Source organism: Talpa occidentalis, unplaced genomic scaffold (genome assembly GCF_014898055.3).
Source record: "Talpa occidentalis isolate TD23 unplaced genomic scaffold, MPIMG_talOcc4v2.1 talOcc4.8, whole genome shotgun sequence".
NCBI lineage: Eukaryota > Metazoa > Chordata > Mammalia > Eulipotyphla > Talpidae > Talpa > Talpa occidentalis.
This window is the reverse complement of record NW_023605194.1, coordinates 73,138,594-73,161,124: the sequence shown is the minus strand read 5'-3', so window position 1 is coordinate 73,161,124 and position 22,531 is coordinate 73,138,594. Positions and strand designations below refer to the sequence as shown.

General features: G+C 44.1%; 1 protein-coding gene across 1 annotated transcript; it reads left to right on the top strand.

The window, feature by feature from the left end:
• Window positions 1-8,884: 8,884 nt before the first annotated feature.
• On the top strand, window positions 8,885-21,123 carry RHEX (regulator of hemoglobinization and erythroid cell expansion). Its single transcript, XM_054690685.1, has 6 exons — window positions 8,885-8,961; window positions 15,796-15,938; window positions 16,150-16,253; window positions 17,299-17,442; window positions 20,314-20,384; window positions 20,923-21,123. Exons 2-6 carry the CDS (start codon window positions 15,880-15,882, stop codon window positions 21,121-21,123), a joined length of 579 nt encoding a protein of 192 aa, XP_054546660.1. The 5' UTR covers window positions 8,885-8,961; window positions 15,796-15,879.
• The last annotated feature ends 1,408 nt before the right edge of the window (window positions 21,124-22,531 follow it).

Sequence of the window (22,531 nt, the reverse complement as noted above, 5' to 3'; positions counted from 1 at the left end):
AGAGACCCTACTCTGGGGTCTTCCTGGAGCTCCTGGGGAGCCTGCCTTGTGCTGCCTCCTATAGATATTTTAACATGAAAATGTTCCCCCAAGCTTGAGACCCCTGGAGATTCCAACAACAGTAAATGAACACTAAGTGGTGATTTAAAAATCCCAGAAACTGGAAGAATGGATGACCAATCAGCCAGTCCAATTTCCTGGGATGCCCCAGTTTTAGCACAGAGCATTCTAGAACCCAGGAAGCCTCTTCATCAGGGCTGCTAGCAGCCGGGGCTCTCTGATACTTGAAGAACTTTGTGACTTTAGAGCAAGCAGTTTCCCTTCAGTTAGGTGGGGAGAATTTGGACATTTCCAGATGAAGCCCTGGCTGGGCACTAAGACACAGACACATGCCTGCAGCTTGTCCCCAGAAGTCGTCCATGACCTACCCGCTTTGCAGGGTGACTGTCTTCCTCTCCTTACCCCAAACCTTCCATGTCTCCTGCATGATCTACTCTCACAGATGCTGCTCAGTGTATTTTGCTGAATAGGTACTGCTCTTCTAGAAGGTTCTTGGAAATTTTGGTCAGTAGACTGAGGAACTTCAAGACAATTAGCCATATGGCAGTTACTTTTCTCCCAGGAAAATATAATTCTGTAAGACTGTGAATATCCCCCAAAGAGAATGTGTCTAAGTTTTAACAAGGACAGGGATTCAGAACATGGAAGCTTTGCAAGGTCTTGAGAGAAATCTGCATGTTGAAAATGCAGCTCATTGGTCTCTTAATGTTTCTATTAGAGGATAGAAAAAGCCAGCTTCTCAGTGCCCATAAAGGAGGAATATTTTATCAAAGCATAATTTTACAATTACTGGCTCTTGGTGATAATAAAAAGGAGATTGCCTTCAGTAGATTGTTGTTGGTTTTTTTTTTTTTTTTTTGAGAACAAGCCTTAAGTATCATTTAGCAACAGCTCCTCATAAACAGGAACTAAGCAAATAAATAAATAAATCACTCAGACCCTAATTTTTCACTTCCTCAGGAGCCAATGATCTAGGTGTGGAGTTAAAACAAAACAAAAAGAGTGAAAGGAATTTTTGCAACAAGGTAGGCTAGCCCAGAAAGAGGAAGTACAAACTCAGTGCACACAATTGATGAGTGTGGAAGAATTTCTGTCGTTCCAAAAGATTCTTGTTTTTATAAAAGGCTGTGTGTCAGGCTTTGTGAAAATAGTGGCTTCCCTTATATACTCTGGAACTATGTGTCTGGGCACAGTTGACATAAACTTAGTTTTTACCAGATGGTAACTACTTAATTCATCAATGTCTTCTGAAAACACCCCAACTAAGGCAATCATGATGACACAAGAAAGTGGGGGACAGTCAGAGACCCCAGTATGTTAAATAGCTGTTCCTTGAGGTCTGGCATCCATGAACTCCCTCCCCATTCCTCCCATGTTCTTTGCCATTTGCCATGATTTGGGGTCTCCCTGGCAGACACCATCTGTCTCTCTGATATGGGCACATGTGCCAGTGATGCCAACGATGCTGGGTTGATGCTGCCCTGGTCCTTTGCCCTCCCACTGTATCCCCAAAGGCTTCAGAGCCATCTGCTCACTGATGCCAATGAAATCCACACCCCCAGTTGCAGACAGGTGCATGCTTTGTTTATTGGACTTCACCTCTTGGGCATATAATAACAATACTAATAATGATCAATATTTGTATAATCTTCACACACACACCACAAGTGCCTCCCATATACCGACTCATATAACACTGGAGAAAGCTACTTTATTCCCATGTCCAGGAAATGGTGTCTCAGAGAGGGCAGGTTACAACAGTTAGGAGGCAGAGCCAGCTGCTTCAGAGTCTGGTCCTAACGCACTGGCCTCCTCAATGCTCAGACTTGACACACCAGGAACAAAGCACCGGCTGCTCTGCTGTAACCTCTACTGCATCACCATCCACCCACAAAACCTGTGAGTCACCTGGACATTCTCTTCTTTACACCTCCTTTCTAACTAGCTCAATCACCAAGCCCTTCTACCGACTTATGAAATCTTATGCACAAGCCTTATTTAGAAAATCTGTTTGACTGTCTTTGGCCTTTCAACAACCCTGCTGGTGTGATTTCTGGCCTGAAGTCTAGGCCCCCGATTTCCTATGACCCCTGCATAACTTTACCCTGTACAAAAGTGAAACATTTGACATTTTACTGAGCACACATTTTTCCAGTATTGTTGTCCTCTAGGTGGAATCTTCTGTAGGAGCTGCTGCTGTTTAAAGGACAAACCGCAGACCCACAGCTGCCTTGGATCTGCACAACCGAGCTGACGGGTGCAAAAATGTGACCGGAGGGAAAGCACATACCTTCAAGACAACCCTGTCCTTGTCTGCTTCAAAAGTGGCTCCCTCCCCACCCCCAAGCAAGAAGTCGCTTTGTAACACTTGTTTCCCTTCCCCGTTGCCTGTCAGACAAAAAACCGTGCTGCTGAGCTCCATGGAGCCCCATCGTTGCATTCATGGCTTTGGATGGCGGGGTCAGTGACAGGACCGTGTCTTGTCTTCTTCCCTCTGTACCACACACGTGTAGCGCAAGGCCAGGGACATTGTGGACCACCAAGAGCCACCCGTGGAATGAATGAGTGAGTGAATGAGAGGCAAAGCTGTGTGTAGGGAATAGCCAAGTGGCCATATTTACAAAGTCCTCAAATTAAAAAAAAAAGTCATGTCAATTTTATTGATAGAGTATATAACATTCCATGGTTTTTAGTATATTCACAAGTGTGCAACCACCCCACAATCAATTTTATAGCATTTTATTTTTTTATTATTTTTTAAATTTAAATTTTATTTTTTATATTCCCCATACAATTACAACCCCCTTATTTTGACCCCAAGCCCTCCTTTCCCCGCTCCCCACCCCTCATAGAATGTCTCTGGTTCATAGTTGTTTGTCGATTTTGATATTTTCTTTCTTATAGTTATTCTTTTTCCTGGTCCCTTATTTAGGTTTTCTAGATTCCTGCTATGAGTGAGACCATCCGGTATTTTTCTTTTTCTTTCTGGCTTATCTCGCTGAGCATGATCCCTTCCAGCGCCATCCATGTTGCTGCAAATTGCATGTGTTTATCTTTTTTGAATGCTGAGTAATATTCCATGGTGTATATATACCACATCTTCTTGATCCAGTCATCTATTTTTGGGCATTTGGGCTGTTTCCAAAGCTTAGCTATTGTAAATAGTGCTGCTATACACATAGGGGTGCAGGTGCTCTTTGGAATTGATGTTTCTGTGTCCTTTGGGTAAATACCTAGGAGTGGAATTGCTGGATCGTATGGAAGCTCTATGTTTAGTAGGTCCAGAAATCTCCACACAGCTCTCCGTAGTGGTTGGACCAGTTTGCACTCCCACCAGCAGTGCAGGAGAGTTCCTTTTTCTCCACATCCTTGCCAACATTTGTTGTTGCTAGTTTTTTTAATATGTGCCATTCTCACTGGTGTAATTAACGGTGCTTCATGGGGGTTGATTGACTATTGAATAGTTCTGCAAGGTGGGAATTGTAATGCATCAATCACTCTTTAGTTTATAAAGTGAGACATTGATTAATAAAATGTTTACTCCGAAAGGAAAGGAGAGGGTGGTAGAGATAGGGGTGGGGGGGAGGTGAAGGGGGCAAAAGCCCCTGCTCACACCACTGAACTGAGCTGACGCTGAAGGCCAGGAGTGGGCTTCCTCTGTACTGGCATGTGAGCTTAGGGTAGCTCTGCTCAGCCCAGCAGTGTCCACAGTCCCTCACTGAGGCAGAGTCAATTAGCTGTGGATGCCAAAGTAGGGAAAGTGCACAAAGCTTGTGACTTTTTTGAATTGAAAAATCTGAACGTGAATACAGATTCTGCTATCCTGCAAACCTGCATCTCCATATATGCCTGTGCTCAATTAACAGTAAAGCTTTTTATTACTAGCAATAAACAGACCTGAAAAAATAAAACACTCATGGAAAAACATGATATAATTAGTGAAAAAAAACAGAAACCGCAATACAGGGAGACACTAAGCTCGTCCTGAGAGCAGCAGGTAACCACAATGCAGGTGCCGTGTCTCTGTTCTCTGACTGGACACCCCCCCTGGAGCTTCATTGGAAGGAAATAGCCTAAAGTAAGCCACAAAATGTATGTGCAGAGTTACCCGTGACAGTGTTGTCTGCACTGGAAATAATGGGACAGCCACAGACTGGCTGGGACTTAGGGTCATATCAGTGAAGAGGGTAACAGGGAGCCTCTAAAAATGTCACAAAAACAACTTGGGGGCAGAGGGACCCACATGTGCTTCCACCCTGAGGTGGGAGGGAGCCCTAAAATCCTTGCAAGTATGCAGGGATGGTGTTATGTGAAAAATATATTAGGGGTGACTGGATAGTGAGTAGGCCTCCCCACTTTCAAATAGTCCCTAATCATGTTGACATACCATTTTCCTCCCTTAAAAAAGGAGAGGTGTGTTGATTGTCCTGCAGAGAGCAAGGGTATTCTCTGGGCAACCCTGTTCCACAAAGGTCAGAGGCGTGGTGTCCAGGAAAGAGGCCGTCAATGGAAAGTGGTGGGGGGAGGGGTAGGATAGGAAGTGACAGTGTGTTATCAGCCTAATCAGCGCCCCTTCTCCGTCAGATGATAAACTATCAAAAGTAAGCTTCCTGTCGATGTACAGATGTTATGACTTCATTTATCACCCATTCCCCCCCCCCGCCCCCCGTGCAGAGAGCAATGCCCATCTCTAGGGGCTTGGCAGGGGGAGGCGGCCTTGGACTTCAGTGATGAATATTCCACTGGATTCCACAAATCCATTCCCAGGGGCCTCTGGCTGGGAACAGGTTAAGTGCCTTTGTGAGCAAATCATCATGTCATCTTGGGTAAGACTTGGCACCTACACCTGCCTGTGTATCACAGGGCACTTCATTCACTCATTTATCCATGCCCCAATTGTGGGTTCACACCTACAAGGGACGATAGGCAGAGTGCTGGCCACTGCAGAGAAGGGGGAGAACAGCCCTCAATAATTCTTACTTTGCTGTTTAGAGGAGAGTTATGCACGATTAATCAAGAACTCCTTATAATTGTTCGTGAGTAAAATTTGGTCCAAAGACAGCGAATATGATGGAGCTCCTGGTCACCAAGGGCCTCGTCAGGCGTGTGTACTCTCATTGCAACACTGCCCTCCTAAGCATGTGCACGCGGAGCATCCAAAACACACAAAGATCCTCAACAGGGGCACAATCTTGTGAGCCTTGGGGTGGCATCCTGGAAGGTTCTGATCCAAGAAATCATGCAGAGGACCAGAGCAGTAGGAATGTATGCAGCTCTGCTTGCTGCTTTATCTACAGTGGGTTCATGGAGGAAGGTGACAGAAGTAGTGAGTCAAGAATCTTTTTTTTATTTAAGATTTATTTATTGATGCATACAAAACTGGGGTACAGGCCAGAGGTGTGGGGGGTGAGAGGATTCACCAGAGACAGAGTGGGGAACAGAACAGGCAGACTGAAACACCGCTGAGGGGAATAGCGGGAGAGGTCTGCTGTGCCATGTGGGTAGCTCCCTGGCTGGCTGGAGATCGAACTCGCGTGGCAGAGGCTGTAGACAGCATCACAGTGCTATGCCCAACCCCTTGCACCACCAGGAAGGCCTGACTCCCATAGACTAACTGCAGGTGAAGTCAGTTACTTAGAGGTGATACGGGCAGGGTGTAGAGAGTCCAGCGAGGTAGGAAATCGCTCTCGGCAGCTTCAGTGTTCTCATGTATTCCAAAATCCTGCATGATAGTGAAATCTCATAACATAAGTACACAAAGGAAAGAGAATAGCAGCTATAGGCATTTCTGCAATGAGGGTTCTAGAACAACGAGTAGGATTCAGTCTAAGGGACGTCTTGAAGTTTCACTTAGAAAGTAAAAATGTAGATATATACCATCAGAAAGGAAATTCTGTTAAGTTCTTAGCACATTAATTGGCCATTATTTAATTTTAAATAAATTTATGAGATTCTTTAAAAATTATTAACCCAATTTTTCAGGTGAAAAAACTGAGGATTGGAGATGTTAAATCACACTTTCTAAGTCATCCAGCTACAAAGTAGTAGAGACAGGATTCAATTCTGAATATGCCTGACTCTGAAGTCAAATTGTATACTGGTAACTAGTATTCTATACTGGTAATTAGTATTCTATACCGGTAATTTGTCCCAAGCAGGGGTGGGTGACATCACAGCGATCTATAAAGTTCTTTATTTTATATCAGGATCATTTCATTCTCCTCCCTTTCTTCTTCACTCTTGGGATTTAATTTCAGTTTATGTTTTGGGGTTTTAACCTAAGCCCCCCAATCAGCCTGCCTTCCTTTCCTGGAATTATCATAAAAACTGGTTTTATATGTTTAATGTTTAATGCAGTGTTCAATGACAAAGAAGTTATCCTTGAAAAACTATCCTCATCAGTTGCTATGTCCCATCCGCACGCCCTCATGGTATTGAAACGTGTGCTCGCAGAGATGATATTGAAACATATGAACGCAGAGATGATATTGAAACGTGTGCACACAGAGACTACCAGTTTCCTTCATCTGCATAAAGTGCACGGGGGAGCAGGGCCAAGCAGGCAAAGGAGATAGGAGGGCTTATCTGTTGCTTAATCCTGCGCTACTCAACTAAGCAAGATGACTATCTTCTGAGCACAAGCCCCCGCCTTGTTGGAAATGAGGAAACATTTGTGACTGACCGCCAGTGACAGAAAAGCTTCCAGGAGGGGCTAAGGGGTATGGGGGAGATGCATCAACCAGGACATCGCTAAAACAGGATCAGACCTCACCCATGGTCCCAAGGGTAAGTATTGTCTGGGTAGGACTTTAAATTAGTCTGAAGATTGTGTGTTTGTGACGATGAACATGTGGAGGTTTCAGAGGGCATTCTCCATTTGTATGCTGGGGTCCAGGGTGTAGAAATGCATTGCGATAGGCTTGGAATGAGCCTGTCTTAGCAGTTTGCACTTCGTGGACATTGGTGTCTGGCCCCTGAGACCCAGATCTGTGTGCAGTAGAGTGGTGGTTGTCAGGACTCCGGCTAGAAGGTGCATGGACTTTGGGTCCACACAGAACTGGATCCAAAGGGCTCGGTAAACATTTGTAAGCCTCAATTTCTTCCTCTGCGAAATGTAGGTGGGTATGAAAGTCACCTACCTTAGTGTTGCTATGAGGATTGCAACGTACACTTAGTGCCCAGTGCAGGGTTTCCTCATTAATTATTCTTTTTAAGTTGACTGGGAACTAGATCCACTCAGGAGTGTTTTCCTGAAGATTTGTTCTCAGCTGCAAAGGACTGGCAAGTGTGGAGAGAAGGGGGCCAGTCTGGGAGTTTAAAAGCCTTATAAATGGTCATCAGAAGATGCGTGTAGTCTTAGAGAAAAGCCACCAGACACCCAGGCAGGGAGGGCCAGTGTCAACAACAGTGGGCACTGGCAGGCTGTCCTCAGGGCGAGCTTGCTGTGTGCTAACGACTGTCCCAAGAGCTCAATGTGAGTTACCTCATTTCATTGTTACAACAACCCTAGAGATGTAGGTGCCATTAATAGCTTTCTCTTATAGTGTAGGAAACTGACACACAGCAGAGGTAAGTGACTTGACCACAGTCAGTATCAGAAAACTTTTCAAGTGAACTTTAGCACAAAAGAGTGTTCTTGGAGCAAACTTTGCTCTGTGGTCTCTGCAGCCTCGGCACTCAGAAGGGTAGACCAGGCACTCAAGGAGGACTTGGTGGTAGGTTGACCTGCTTCTTGCTTTGTGTATGAACTTGTGAAAGTTTTGGCAACTCTACCAAAAACTGTCTTGAGTAGGATTGGCTGTGTGCCAATGAAAGTCAGGGGTTCCCTGTTTCAGTATAAAGAATTTAGAGATGGCAACAACCATGCACTAATCATGGAGCTGCCTGAGCATGGGACAGACTAGCCTGCCAGGCCCCAACACCCAGCAGAGGCAGGAACATTGCCGGAAGTTTCCATGGCCTCACTTAGCTCTCTTGACAAGTTCTGAGAGAGACACATTTGACTTCTCAATTAACAGAGGAGGAAACTGAGGACATAAGTTGCTCCCCAAAGGTTAAACAATGTTTATTATTTGCAAATTGTTTTCATTACAATGTGTCCAAAATGTTACAAAGTACTGCCCCCCCACACATGCACACCACATTGTCAGTATTGTGCATTGTCAAATAACAGATGTGTCCTAGCCCCTAAGTGCTCACAAATGGGTAATATGTAGAAGGTGCTTTGTTTCTCTGAAATTTAGCTGGCCAATTTGTGAAAGAGAGAACAGTTTGGCCTTTCCAGTTCACATGGAGCTTGGTGGGAACTAGCAAAATGGATTCATGAACACTCCCTAGGATGCTTACAGTTCCTTGTGCTTGTGCTGATTTAGTCTCAGACCTAAGCTGCAGTCAAATTACTTTCACGTTTCTCGCCAAAATGCTTTTCTCAAGATCACCAAGTTGTGTTCATCACTAGTACTTTACTGAAAAAACGTTTTCATAAACTTACTAATTAGATATTTTGGATGATTTATTTTTCCTCTAAAAATTGGCAGTGCCTGCAGCTCTAAATAAGCGTGATGAGATGTGGTTTATTTGATGAGACTCAAAGTTACTATTTCTGGTCAGAGTCTCGGCCTTTATGTCCATTTTAGACTCACAGACTTCTAGAACAACAAATTGTTGGAACTAGATCTGTTTAGTCCATCACCCTCAGTCTACAGTGAGGGAAACTGAGGCTCAGAAGGGAAAGTGACAGGCCCAAGGTAGGTGAATTTACAAAGTTGTCAAGGTGGAATGTTGAGGAAGGTTCTCGGGTCATGTTCCAGAGTCTTCCCAACCACCTGGGGTGAGGACCCTGTCATGGTTACTGGAGCTCAAAGGGACCCAGGAACCATCTCTTCTGTACCCCAAACAAAGGTGACCCCCTCACCCTCTTTGCCCTCTGGAATACTTGGCAGACCTCACTCCTCTCTCTCCTCCACACAGGCAGCTGGTTCACCACCTGGTGCAGCATTTCTTGACCAGCCCTTTCCTCTCCCTGCTTTGTGAACCATTTTAGTAATGCATTTACTGTACATATTGGCATATCTTTTTCAAGACTACACAACCCTTAAAAATTGTCAGGAAATGTGTTACAATTCCTTTTCAAACATGTTTCAGTTCTTTTTCATTATTACTATTTTCCCTGAATAGATTTTAGAATAATTTTGAGTTATAAAAAATGCTCACTGCATATTCTGATTGGAATCATATTGAATCAGCACGTTTATGTCAAAGTGACTTTTCGTAGTTTTCTAGCTTCCAAAAGTGAAGTGTCTTTCCATTAGTTTGTCTTTTAGATTTCTCAATAAATTTCTATTATTTTTCAGAAAACTTCCTTATAATTAAGATTATTGTTAGCTATATCTGTTATAAGGACTGCTAAGTAAGGCTCATGGGCACCGGTCCCCTACCCCTCTGGTATTTTCTAATGGACCATTTCTAGTGTAACAGAAGGATCAGCTGGAGACTGGGTCATGCCCCCAGCTCTTCCCTGAGCAGTCTTATTGATTTCATTAGGTTTCAATTGATTCTTTTGGGAATTCTAGGCATAAAATCACATCTTTTGCAAATAAGGACGAATTTGACTTCTCCCGGCCCAAACTATGCTTCCATCTCTTTCATGTGTCAGTTAGCAGCTCAGGCCCCAGAGCCAGCCTGCCTGTGCGCACAAGTCCCATTCATTTTTCTTGGCATCTTGGGCAAGTTACTTAGCTCCTCTGTGCCGCATTTGGGCCTCTGCAAAATAGAAACAATATCAGGATCTGCCTCCCAGGGCGGCTGTGAGAATCGAATGACTGAATAGATTTAAAAGTGTCGGCCGTATAAAGCACTCACAATAAATATTCATTATTATTATTATTATTATTATTGTTATTATTATTATTGTTATTATTAACTGGAGGTTGGGGGAACTTCCAGGAATTAGAATTTCCAGGACTGATTTTTAAAATGGTTTACAACCGATATCCCTATTCTCAAACAACTGCTAGAATGGCTTACCATTCTATTGAATATATATTCAATGTCTTGGTATTGATTATGGTATAGAAAGATATTGATTAAGGTATAGAAAGGATATTCTTTATTAGAATAACAAACAATCCTCATGTTTGTATTTTATTAACTTAAAAAAAGAAATGAACATTTAACTTTCTCATGTTTTTTGGCATTTTACTGAGACCATCATTTTTAAAATTGCACATTTATATTATATAAAAAGCAATTCCATGGACTGATAGAGAATTAAGTCAGAGCCCTGGAGTTTGGAATTTGACTGGGGAACCAGAGCAAATTGCCCAGACTGCCCAGGCCTCAGCGCCCTCACCTAGGAAATCATAACATCTACCTTTGGTAGGGCTGAAAGATAAAAGCACGTGGTAAACACACAACACTAATTTTTATTAGTGCAATTATTGTTTTCCTGGCTATCCCTGGAGTAACTTCCTTATATAACCATCTATCTCTATATTCATAAGTGAGATGAACCTGAAGAGTTTCCATCTTGTTTTGTTTCTGCTTACAGAGCTTAAGAATCTACTGTTCCTTAAAAGTTTCAAATAACTCATTTGTAAAACTATATAGACACAGATTTGGAGTAGACAACTCAGATAACGCTTTTAATTTCTAAAGACTGATACATTTATTGAAGACTTGTTACAAAATCTGTGACAACTACGTCCCATACTTCATCTCATTTCTCCCTTCGAAGTAGGTGTCATTTTTACTCTTTTCGGCTAATCCTGAAAATTAGTTACTATGGCGAATGTCTTACAGAGGATGAACAGGCCACGAGCTGAGGCGCAGGCGTCCGTGGTCAAGCTCTCCTTTAGAAGCCAAATGCCAAGCTGTGCCCTAAACTTTCTTGTTATTTTGCTTTGACTGGGGTCTCAGTCATCTGTGCTGTATGGAATAAATTTTTTCATTTCATCAGAAAATCTTAGTAATCTCACAAAATTCTAATCTCTACCTTTGGGGTTGCACTACTCCCAGTCTGGTGCATGTAGGTGCTTCCTTTTCTTGATTAATCTGAACTGCGTATTAAATTAGAGGAGAAAAGTCTGGACTGAATGATATTATACAGTGGAAACAAGCTTTTTTTCTAATTGACTCTACGGAAAACTGTGGTTCTGTGGAAGAGGAAGAGGGCCAGGAGGAGAGCGGAGCCACCAGTGTGAGTGTGAAGGCGCCAGACCGCTGGTGGCGGGTGTGGCGAGGTGCACACGTGCGCAGAGGTAGCCCCATCCTCTTAATTAAAACGAATGTAGACTTTTATGCTAATGCCAAATCAATAATTTTTTAATAAAATATTTTTTCTTTTAAAATCTGCCATTTCCATCCAACTTTGCTTTCCCAATTCCGTTCTTTAAAGAACAGAACGTTTACGGCTAGACGGAGGCTTAGAGATGCTCTGCTGAGTCCCTGAATCCACCCGAGCCTAGAAAGGCCTCCAGCTGCCCGGGGACTCTCAGCTGTTAAGTGACAGCGCCAGGCTCCATCTCCCTGTCCTGTTTTCTGTTCACTGTACCACACAGCCATGTTAGGCCTCAAATTATTCATTTAAAAAAACAGTCAATGATGAAAATTGCAAAAAAAAATTTTTGAATCTTTAAAAATACTTTAGTTATTTAATATTTAAAAGATTGGTAAGGTCAGCTTAACTATGTGGATCCATTTTCCTTCCATCCATGTGATTTTTATATATGTTACCTTAAGTTCCTCTTGTTTTAAACCACTTTCAAGAATGAATCTATCCAAAGAAGGCACAGCAGCAATACTGGGCAAAGATGCCCTTATCTTTCACCCTGGGGACCCCTGTCCCTGCGAGACAGGCCCAAGTGGGCTCTGTTGTCAGCAGAGGTGGCAGAATGGAGCCCACCCCAACTGCAGGTCCTGCAGGTCTCAGATTTGCACCCCGGTGGGAAGCAAACGGAAGAAAAGTTCTTAACACTCTGCTGGAGAGTGCTGAGGCAGGGCTTGGGAGGGGGGGGAGGATGTGCTACATTAGGGTGGACTGGGTGTGAAAACAGCCGCATGAAGAGAACAGGATGATGCCTTTCAGGTGCTTTCCACAACATAATAACCCTGAATCGCTCATTTCCCGGTTGTTTGGTATTTGTGTGTGCAGAGAGCAGATGTTTCTGCCACTGTCTGATTAGCAATCTGCAATTAGACACCAAAGAACAACTTGCCCGTTGTGGTTGAGGGCCATTAGCCACTTAAATAATGACATCTATCGTAGTTTTCATACCTCATCCTGTTCTGGATCTTATCTCCAGACTGTACTCAAAGCAAGTGCCTACGTTTGGTAAAATACGCCAGCCTGATTTGAATTGCTCTGCTCTAGTTACCATTGTGGTGACCTGTTTTAGGGCCGAAAACAGCTACTGCGCAGAGTATCCCTCACGCCCAGCACTGTACAAAGGTCTTTACAAATGGCATAACTCAGGAGCCCCCAAGAGAACCTGGGAGCTACACCTACACTCTTTCTGGTTCACAGGTATAGAAAATGGGGCACGGAGGTCCATAATTCACATCTAGAAGCCAAGAGAACTGGAGACTGTAGTTAGGCCTTTTGATTGTTATGCTTTCTCCAAGCCAGGGACCATGTGCTATTTGGCTAGTAAATGCTCAGAACATTAAAATGATGGAAGAAAATGTGGGCAAGAGAGTTTTGTATAAAGAGTCAAATTAAGATACTGGCTTTACAGTAATGGAGCATGTAATTAATGCAGAGATTCTCAACTGGGGGCAAAAGTGCCAACTCAGGGGGTAGATATGTGTGGGGTCAGTTTGGGTCATTTTGATTGTTACACTGAACTGTTGCATTGGTGGTCTCCCAGGATGCCAAGTGCCCAGTGTATGCAAGAAAGTTCTGGACAACTAGGAATTGTCTGGTTCCAAATGTCAAGTCCTGCTAAGAAACATTGATAAAGTAGAAAATTAGCAATTTAAAATGATGCTGGGGGCCTCCCTGATGGCACAGGGGTTAAAGACACAGCGCTATCAAGCTATTGCCAGCTACTGCAGCATCATGAGTTTGATCCCCAGCCAGGGAGCTGACCCCATAGCGCAGCAGACCTCTCTTGTCTCACCTGCTTCTCCCCTCAGCAGTGTATTTCAGCAGATCCAACTGTTCTGCTCCCCACTCTGTCTCTGGTGAATCCTCTCACCCTCCACATCTCTGGCCTACACCCCAGCTCTTGTATGCATGAATAAATAAATCTTTAAAAATAAAATAAAACAATGCTGTAAACCTCAAGGCTGCAAGCTCAAGCATGGTCCATCTTAGGAAATCCCAAATCTTTAAAGCACATCAGCAGAAATAATCATCTAGGTGCTGCATTTGACTGGTGAATCCCAGATTTGGGCTATTTAACAGAGGTGTTATTTTTAACATGAAAACATGTTTATGATATCTCAAGTGAAGAGAAAACTTGCTAATCAGGCTAATCCTAGGTCCTTAGAAGTTTATATATGTGTATACACATATTTATACACATATATAGACTACATATATTTATGAAAATGTATAGAAAATTTTATGGGAATAAAATTTGGGGTGATTTTGTAAAATGCTTTACTTATTTGTATTTTTAATTCTTCTATTGTACTATAAGTATCTGTTAGTTATTTAATTTTCAGAAGATGAAAGGATAGAACAACCTTTAGAAATGAAAACTTGGAGCATGGGACCAGAACACAGACCTGGCAGGATACCGGTCACCCCTCGATGGAGAAGGGAAAAACTTTGTAGTTGAGGAGAGTGAGACATTCAGTGTGAGGTCGTCAGTACTAAAGTACCTCTAATAATGGAACAACACTGTTGATTTCCAGACACACTAGCCTAGCTTCTAGCCCTTTCTCAAAATTTCCATGTCTTTTATGATGCAAAAAGTTTTCCTGCAAAGTCCATTCTTCCTTTTGCAGCTGCCCCAGAAATCAAAACTGTTCCTGAAACTTGCTTGAAAATCAGTGTCTATACTGAAATCTTAGAAGGGTTTATCCAAAATAAGAGAGGGCTTTTAATAAATATCTATATTCTTTTCTCAAATCATCAAATCCTTCAAGATGATTTTAATTTCCGAAAAATCCTCTGCTAGCCTATCTCAGTCATTTTTTATGTTTTATTTCCAGCATCTTGGTTCTGCAATTCTAATTTTGTACATGAGTACTTTCGATTACATTTTCCTTCTGGAGCTTGCTACTCATCAGGGGGCCTCGGCTTTTCTATCCATTTGCCTATAAACCTGCGGGGAGGGGTGTGAGAGATGGGTCATATCCTGGAGTCCTTTCTCACCTGCTTCTGTGGCAGAGTCCACTGCCTGCCTTTCTGTGCCCCTTCCCACCAGCAGCAAAATGAACTGATGGCAGCTCTCCTGCAGGAGCCCCAGCTGCCCTGGTACTCACAGGGCCACCTTGCGGTCATTTTGGGTACTGCTGGGGTGGGACATAGGGAGGGCTCAGAGGCAGAGGGGAAGGGGGTTCTATTTAACAGTCCTGCTTCCCGGACCTCACTTGCTGGATCATACAAATTCAGAACCCACGTTTGGATCCTGGCTCCATCTTTATAGGTCAAACAGAATAGAACTCTTTGGGACTGATATGTCAGATGTACTTTGCTCATTTAATGTGAAAAGCAAAGGTAGATGGAGGTAGGTTCTTTCGGGAGAACTGTGTAGAACTGACTACATAGGAAAGAGGGGACTTAAGCAAGGTGACGAGTAAATTGGCCTGTGTTGCCTCCAAATTTGACCTGACGTAGAACAGTCACTCTGACGACTGACATGTTGATATGTGAAGGGTGTGGGGGAGATGGTGGTATTTCCTTTCTAGAAGTCGCCAGTTGGTCAACGCCGCAGACCTGGAGAGCTGTGGTCAGCCCTGACCCTCACTGCTTTCTCTTTCTTTGGACTCTTGGTCCAAGTCTTGGTCTTAAAAGGCTCCATGGTGAGAACTACAAATAGCATTTGCAGGTCTTTCCACATTGCCCTTATCACTTGGAAACCCTGACTGGAAAAGTAAGCCTTAACAGCAGTGAAAGTTTACAATCTACTGGTGGACATTGGTAGTTAAGTGATCCCATCTCAGTAAATATCATTTCAAAGACTTTGGAATTATCCTGCCTTAGTCTTATGGTGACTCCATATTCCACAAAATGCGGATGGAATAAGCTGATTTTTTAAAGCAAACATTCATGCGGGTATAACAGTATCCACAGATACTATAAAACCCAATGATGTCATGCAGGGTGTGTGTGTGGGGGTGTGTGTGTGTGCGTGCGTGCACATGTGTGTAAAAGCTAGGCTTCTTCAAAGAATCCCCATGCATTTCTCCAGCCAAGCAGCAGGTGCCCCCAGCTGAGTGGGCAGATGCAGACTTGAAGCTCAACTCCAGGCCCATCACTTGCCACCAGTATTTGTCACCTCAGACATGTGCCTCGGCTCTCTGAACCCCACATCAAGCATATAGATGGAGGGTAGTGACCACTAAGTCACAGGGTTGGGGATCTGGCGAGATGGCAGGAGTGCCAGAGGCTTGGCTGTTCCTGGCACCACACATGCGTGTCCATGGCTGTCAAGTAGTGATTCTGTTACTGTTGTTTTATAGATTCCAAGACTGAGATCTAAAGTAAGGAAAGCAGATGACCTCTAAGCAGCTGAGTTTGCCCACAAAGTCCTGGGTGCTGACCAGCTGCGTTGCCTCCTGCAGGTCCTGGGAGCATCCTGACGGCAGCACGTGGAGACAAGGTCCTGGTAGTTCCTCCCAAGTCTCTCCCTACTGCCCCCAAGGAGCATGGGCTCACTCACCACCTCAGCCTCAACTGTCCTGCCAGAGAATAGGATGCAGACACTGTAAGTGGCCAAGAAGAGCCAGAGCAGCTTCCAGGAGGCTGGTTGGTGTCTCTGACTTCCAAGGGGCACACCCCTCCCTGCTGCACTACCAAGAGAAGCACAGGGCCTGTCCTGAGACTCCTGGAACCCTGGTAGCTGCTCTGGCTGGGGCAGGATGGGCTTGCCCTGCATTAGCATCGCTGTCCCCTCTGACTCTGGCTTTCTTTCCCAGCAACTGTTTGGAGCCCTGGCATGGCGTGGTGATCGCGGCTGTGTCCCTCTTCCTGCAGGCCAGCCTCCTGGCAGCCCTCTATTGCCTGTTCAGCCGGCGCCTGGGTAACCAGCTCAGCAACCCCTCCCCTCCTTTGTACCCCTGGGAACTAGTCCCAAGTCTATAGCAGAAAAGCCCCTTGCAGCCCCCCAATGTCACTTGAAAACCTACTAAAGGATCTACTGGCCAGATCCTCCTTCACCCTGCCAACCTCTAACTGGGCTATTTCTTTGGCCCAGGCTATTTCTGGTTGAGAATGATAAGCCAGAGTCCTTTCACTGCCCAGACCTGTGTCCAGAGAGCAGGCTCTGCAGTGCTTGAGAGGGGGCTCATGTCACCTGGCGTGGTTAAATTTCTTCATCCCCTCCAAGAATTGCATGTGAAGAAGTGGCCTTGAATTGCTACAGAAGGGAGTGTTTAGAGTAAGAGATCAGCTTAAACTCTCTAATTGATTTACAGGGAAAGTACAAAATCTCTGTGTTACGAGGGAGGATAAAACTACACCTTTTACCTGTGCTAAGACAGGGGACTGGGCAGGATGGTGTTTTGAAGCTTGATCTCATGAAGGAAGTCTAGATTTCCTTAATCATTCATTCTTTCAATTAACACGCAACAGAGCAAAATCCCTGCCCTGTGTAACTTATATTCTGTGGGAGGCACAATGCACCAGACGAAGAAGTAAAACTCACATGTGTAAGATTATGGTAACCACCAGGGAGGGGAGAATGAAGCAAGGCCAAAAGATGAGAACTAGAGGGCAGCCGGCATCCCTGAGATGCTGCTGACATCTGGGCATAAACCTGCAGGACGTGAGCTGCACCTCACAGGCCCCAGGGCAGGAGAGTGGCCCAGAAGCAGCATGAGCAGAGACTGAGTGACTGGCCCCGAGGAATCAGCAGGAGCAAGGAGGCAGAGGAGGTGGAGTGAGGCCTAGGCAGGCCTCACTGGAGCTTTGGCTTTACTCCAACGAAGGCAGGCATGCTGGGTTTGAGCAGGGCTGTGTGGAGATTTGGAGAGCTCCTGGGAAGAACCCGATGAGGGCTGTGCTCAGAGATAGGGTGTGCCTGCCCCAGCAAGCCCTTGCCTTCAACCTGTCCCTGTCCCCTCTAGCCAGGCACAGTGAGAGAATATTGAAAGAGGTCAGATCCCAGGACTCCCGTCCCAGTCCTGACCACCATCCCTCACCAGCTACCCAGGAGCCGAAAGTGACTCTGGCAGAAAGAAGCGCCCTTGTGTCTGATCTGCACTACAGGCGTGAGTGATGGGGTGGGGGATAACTTGTCATAAAGCTTATCTGCTCTGCCTGGACCCCAGGGAGCTCCCTGCCACAGCTCCTCTATCCCTCCCTCCGCCCCCTGTCCAAACTGCTAGTCTGAGGATTCCTTACACCCGCTTCAGTAAAGGCCTCATTCACCTACCTATTTCAAAAAGGTGTTCACACCATCATGCAGGGCAGATCCGCTTGGGTTAGTGTAGGTGTGAGTTCTTTTCTGGGTTTGGTCATGCATGAATGACTGCAGGGGGCTTGGGGACTGTCCCTGCTCTTGCCTTTATAATATTGTGGCCAAGATATCCACTGCCTCTGCCTGCCTCCGCCATGTATCTGAGTGTTTAAATATCATTCCATTCTCTTTTTTTCTTCTTTTTTTTTCATAGAAGAACTGGGGTGTAGGCCAGAAGTACGGGGGTTAAGAGGACTCACCAGATACATATACACAATGGAATATTACTCAGCAATCAAAAAGATAAACTCATGCAATTTGTAGCATCACAGGTGGAGCTGGAAGGGATCATGCTCAGTGAAATAAGCCAGAAAGAAAAAGAAAAATACCAGATGGTCTCACTCATAGCAGGAATTTAGAAAACCTAAATAAGGGACCAGGAAAAAGACTAATTATAATAAAATCAAAATCAAAACCAACAAGCAACTATAAACCAGAGACACACTACAGAAGGGGGGAGGGAAGGAAGGATTAGCGTCAAAATAAGGGTAGGAGGAATTGTATGGGTAATATAACCAACAAGAAAATGCATACATTGTACAAAAATGAAAACTGATGTAAAAATATATATATATATAAAAGAGGATTCACCAGAGACGGAGTGGGGAGCAGAACAGGCAGATCTACTGAAATACACAGATAAGGGAAGCAGCGTGCGAGACAGGAGAGGTCTGCTGCACCATGTGGGTCAGCATCCTGGGCAGAGATGGATCTCAGGGATAACACTGAGACTTAACCCCTAGGCCACTAGGGAGGCCCTCCATTCTCTTGCTTGTAGTGTTTCTTCAGAGAAGTCTGATGTGTCCTTTATAGGTTATCTGTTTATTCCCCCTCATCAGCTTCATTATTTTTTGTCTTGGATCTTCAGAAGTGTTGCTACTATATATCTTGCTGTAGTTTTCCTTTTCTTTAGATAACTTGGTGCTCTTTTAGCATCCCATATTTGTATGTTCATTTCCTTCTTCAAGTTTGGGAAGTTTTCTTTTATTGCTTTATTAAATAATGTTTCAGTTCCCTTCTTTCTCCTGGGATGCCTATTATTCCGATATTTTCTTTCCTAGTGGTGTCAGATAATTCTTACAGTATTGTTTCATTTTTCTCCTCTTTGTAACTTTCTTTCTCTATTTTGATTATTTCCTCATTTGTATCTTTGAGCCCACTGATTCATTCTTACATTTGGTTGATTCTGCTTACTTGGCTTTCTCTAAAATTTTTCATCTCCATCGTTGATCTTCCTACATCCTACAGACCAATTAATTTATTTAAAGTTTTGCTTTTACTTTTTTATCTTTTGTTCCTTGATTGTGTTTCTCATATGTTCATTTACTCTTATGATGTTTCTTGCATATTTCTAAACTATTTTTCTGAGTTTTCTATGTATTGTTCCAATTCTTTAATTTTCTTTATCATGGCAATTATGAATTCTGTGTCATAGGTAAAGAAGCTTTTCCATGTCTCTGTAATTTGGTTGTGGAGTTTTGTTTTCTCTTTGTGGTAAACTGTTCCTCTGAAGATCTGCTTGTCCATTTGTACTTTTTCTCTCTTGCCGTTGCTTATTTTGGCTTTGCTCTGCTATAGTTGGGGCCTTTGTAGGGTGTGGGTTTTCTGCTCCCACTATTCTTGTGCATACAGTAGGTACCTCCCCCAGAGGTGGTCCAGTTGAGGAGCAGGGTCGTGGGGCCTGATGGGATTGCTGGGCCGGTGGGTGGGACCTCTGTGATCTGCTCAGGCTTCAATTTGAGTGAGCAGCCCTGAGTATTTTAATTAATATGAATTTAGTGATGGCTCCAACCCATACCTGCCCCTGGAGAGTGAACAATAGTAACTCCATCCCCTTGCTTTCTACCTCAGGGCTTGAGACCCACAGATCATTCTTTGCATAATGGACATTGCCACTTCCACAGCAAGACAATGTCCCCTGAAGACTTCTCACCAGAGATGGCACTTTTTTCATGAACTTTTGTCAATTGATTTGCTCTATCCTTTGAACTTAGTCTTTTCAGTTGGAAAACCTTGCTTTCAGGCTTACTGGGCACTAAGATGAGGCCTCAGTGCTGTAGAAACCAGACCCCACCACACACAAGAATTTGGTGTGTCAGCAGAGGGGAGTGGCACCTCCCAGCCCCTAACCCCAGAGCTAAACCAGATCCTGGCCAGAATCCCAGACTCTGGTGGGCAGGGGCCTCAGAGATTGTCATCCCTGGTTCTAAAAGGGATAAAACCAGGGCATAAGAAGGGATGTGCTAGGCCTCGAACTATTGGCTGGTTTGGACTAGAACCTATGTCCAGAGCTGTCTGCATTAGGCTACTTATTTTCTGCACACCCCTGCTTTCTCTCCCAAGCACAGTCAAGCCTGGTGAGTTTGTTATTCGTTTCTACAGAGCTGGGTGAAACAGCAGCACCTGCACTCTTAGATATGTTCCCTGTTATTTTGGGAGGTCTCTTTCCCATTACCCCTTTCCTGATTTATTCCTGCTTTCCTTATTGGGAGCTTTGTACTTGTCTTCCCCAGTCCTCTTTGTTTGCTGGCTCTGTCTTTGTCTCTTTCTTTCTTTCATTTTCTCTATTCTCTCCTAGCACTATCTGACTATCTTTAGAAGAACAATTTCTATTTCTCCCCAGATGGCAGCGACACATCCTCAGACAGCTCTAGCAGCTCCAGCAGCTCTGGCAGCTCACCGCCCAGCCATCAGGTAATGGTCATCCTAGTGACCCCAGCCCTCCATATGCAGTCTGAGGTCCCTGCTGTAAAACCCAGCTGCAGAGATGGGAGCCATCCAAGCTACAGAGATGGGAGCAAGGAGGGAGGATCTTCTTAGGCCATTACAGCATCCTTAGGAGCAGGTGGTCAGGTTTTCACTCACAGGCCCACATTAGCATTGATCATCCAACAAAATGGGTCAGTGGGTAGGTTGTAAAATGAAAGTGCTAATGGGAAAGCACCTGTCTCCTTTACGTCACTGGGCCAAGTCTGCTCTGAGTCCTGAGCTCACATGGATTCCATGTCCTCATCCTTCCTTCCTTAAGCCCATTCATTCCTTATAGACAAGAACAAACTTATGGGAGACTTCTGCCAGTTGTCCTGGCCCTACTCCCAGACACAGCTAACTGGACCCCAGGCTCTTCCCCATCAGACTTGGGTGAGCCTTTTGAGTGCGAATTCAGTCTTGGATCTACCTTCCCTAACATGATAGGGGTCTTGACCCACATTTCTCTGCTTTTTCCTATAAGGCCAACAAAGATATGAATTATACACAAGTGGTCTTTCCAGACCCTGGAGGACTGAAAAATGAAACTGCACTGGACTATGAAAACATAAAAGAAGCCAAAGATTATGTCAATGTCAACCCCCAAATTCGCAAGCCCAACATCTGGACTTTTGTGAATCCTGATGTCTCTGAGACAGTGGAATACACTCAGGTGGCCAAGTGAATTTTAGTGGGATGTTCTTTATGGATTCTTGCATTTATTTTGTAGGATAATGTCTTTTCTTTTTTAAAATAAAGTATGGGTGTCCCCAGTGGCGCAGCAGGTTGAGCACAGCGCTGTGAAGTTGTCCGCAGCCTCTGCATCGCGGGTTCGATCCCTGGCTGGCCAGGGAGATACCCATATGGGGCAGCAGACCTCTCCTGTTTCACCTGCTGCTCCCCGCAGCAGTGTATTTCAGTCAGTCTGCCTGTTCTGTTCCCCACTCTGTCTCTGGTGAATCCTCTCAACCCCCCACACCTCTGGCCTGTACCCCAGTTCTTGTATAAATAAATAAATCTTTTTAAAAATAAAATAAAGTATATGGGGAAAGGTTGGCCTATCTCTCAGTAAGAAAGACTCAGATCAGATGTTAGGAAGAATTTCCAGATTAAGTACGAAAACAATAGATAGTATCAGTGGCGAAAGTGGTAAGATCTCTCCCTATAGAAAAATTTTTAAAGATTTTGGCCTCCCCTGGTGGGCAGCGGCTGAGCACTGGGTTTCGAGGCTGCCCGCAGCCTCTGCAGTGCCAGTTCGATCCCTGGCCACCGGGCGAGGGTCCCACACACAAAAAAAAAAAAGAAAGAAGAAAAATTTTTAAAGATTTTAATCAGCTGTAGTAGAGTTCTGTGCGGCAATCTTACGATTAAATGACTTTATAGCTCTTTAACTACTAGCAATAAATAAAAAACTTCCTTGAAAGTTTTACATAAATGGCAACCAGCAATTTCTCGCTTCCTCTCAGCAGTCCTACTTGCTGTCCCTTCTTCAGGATTGGATCTTCCTGAGAAATCCTGTTCTACCCTCAGAACTTTAAGTTAGAAAATTTCTGATTTCCAATTAGAAATCCCACACCATCAACTAACCTTTGAATTTGCTGTTTCTTATGAGGGAATGATGACAAATAGAGTCCTGGTAAATACTAACTTACGTCACAATATGTTATTCCAAGGAAAATATTTTCAAATTCAATCCAATAGAAGTCAATATTCATTTCTGGTTTGTTTGATTTTTTAAAAAACCATTTAGGAATAAAAGAACACATGCTTAACTTGATTAAGAACAGTTTATCTCAAATCAGCAGGTTACAGGATACGTAACTGTCCTAGATGCCATCTTACTCAATCAAGAACAAAGTCAGATCTCCATAAGCCCATTATCTCATTTATTATCTAACATTGCTCTAGAAGTTCTAATCAGTGTAACAAAACTGTTAGCAAAAATAAGAACTTTAACTCCTTCGTTGGGAAGGAGGATAAAATCTGTCATTGTTCACAGATATTCCAGTCCTAGAAAACCTCAGAAAATTAGTGTTTTAAAATGGGTAACATGGGCCTCCCTTGTGGTGCAAGGGTTTAAGTCTCAGCACTAT

What these genes read in the sequence shown, in the direction of transcription:
- RHEX (XM_054690685.1), top strand. Translation starts at nt 15,880, where the DNA reads ATGGGCTCACTCACCACCTCAGCCTCAACTGTCCTGCCAGAGAATAGG. An exon ending in GAGAATAGGATGCAGACACT is followed by an intron (nt 15,939 to 16,149) that starts GTAAGTGGCCAA and finishes TTTCTTTCCCAG; the next exon opens with CAACTGTTTGGAGCCCTGGC. An exon ending in GTCTGATCTGCACTACAGGC is followed by an intron (nt 17,443 to 20,313) that starts GTGAGTGATGGG and finishes ATTTCTCCCCAG; the next exon opens with ATGGCAGCGACACATCCTCA.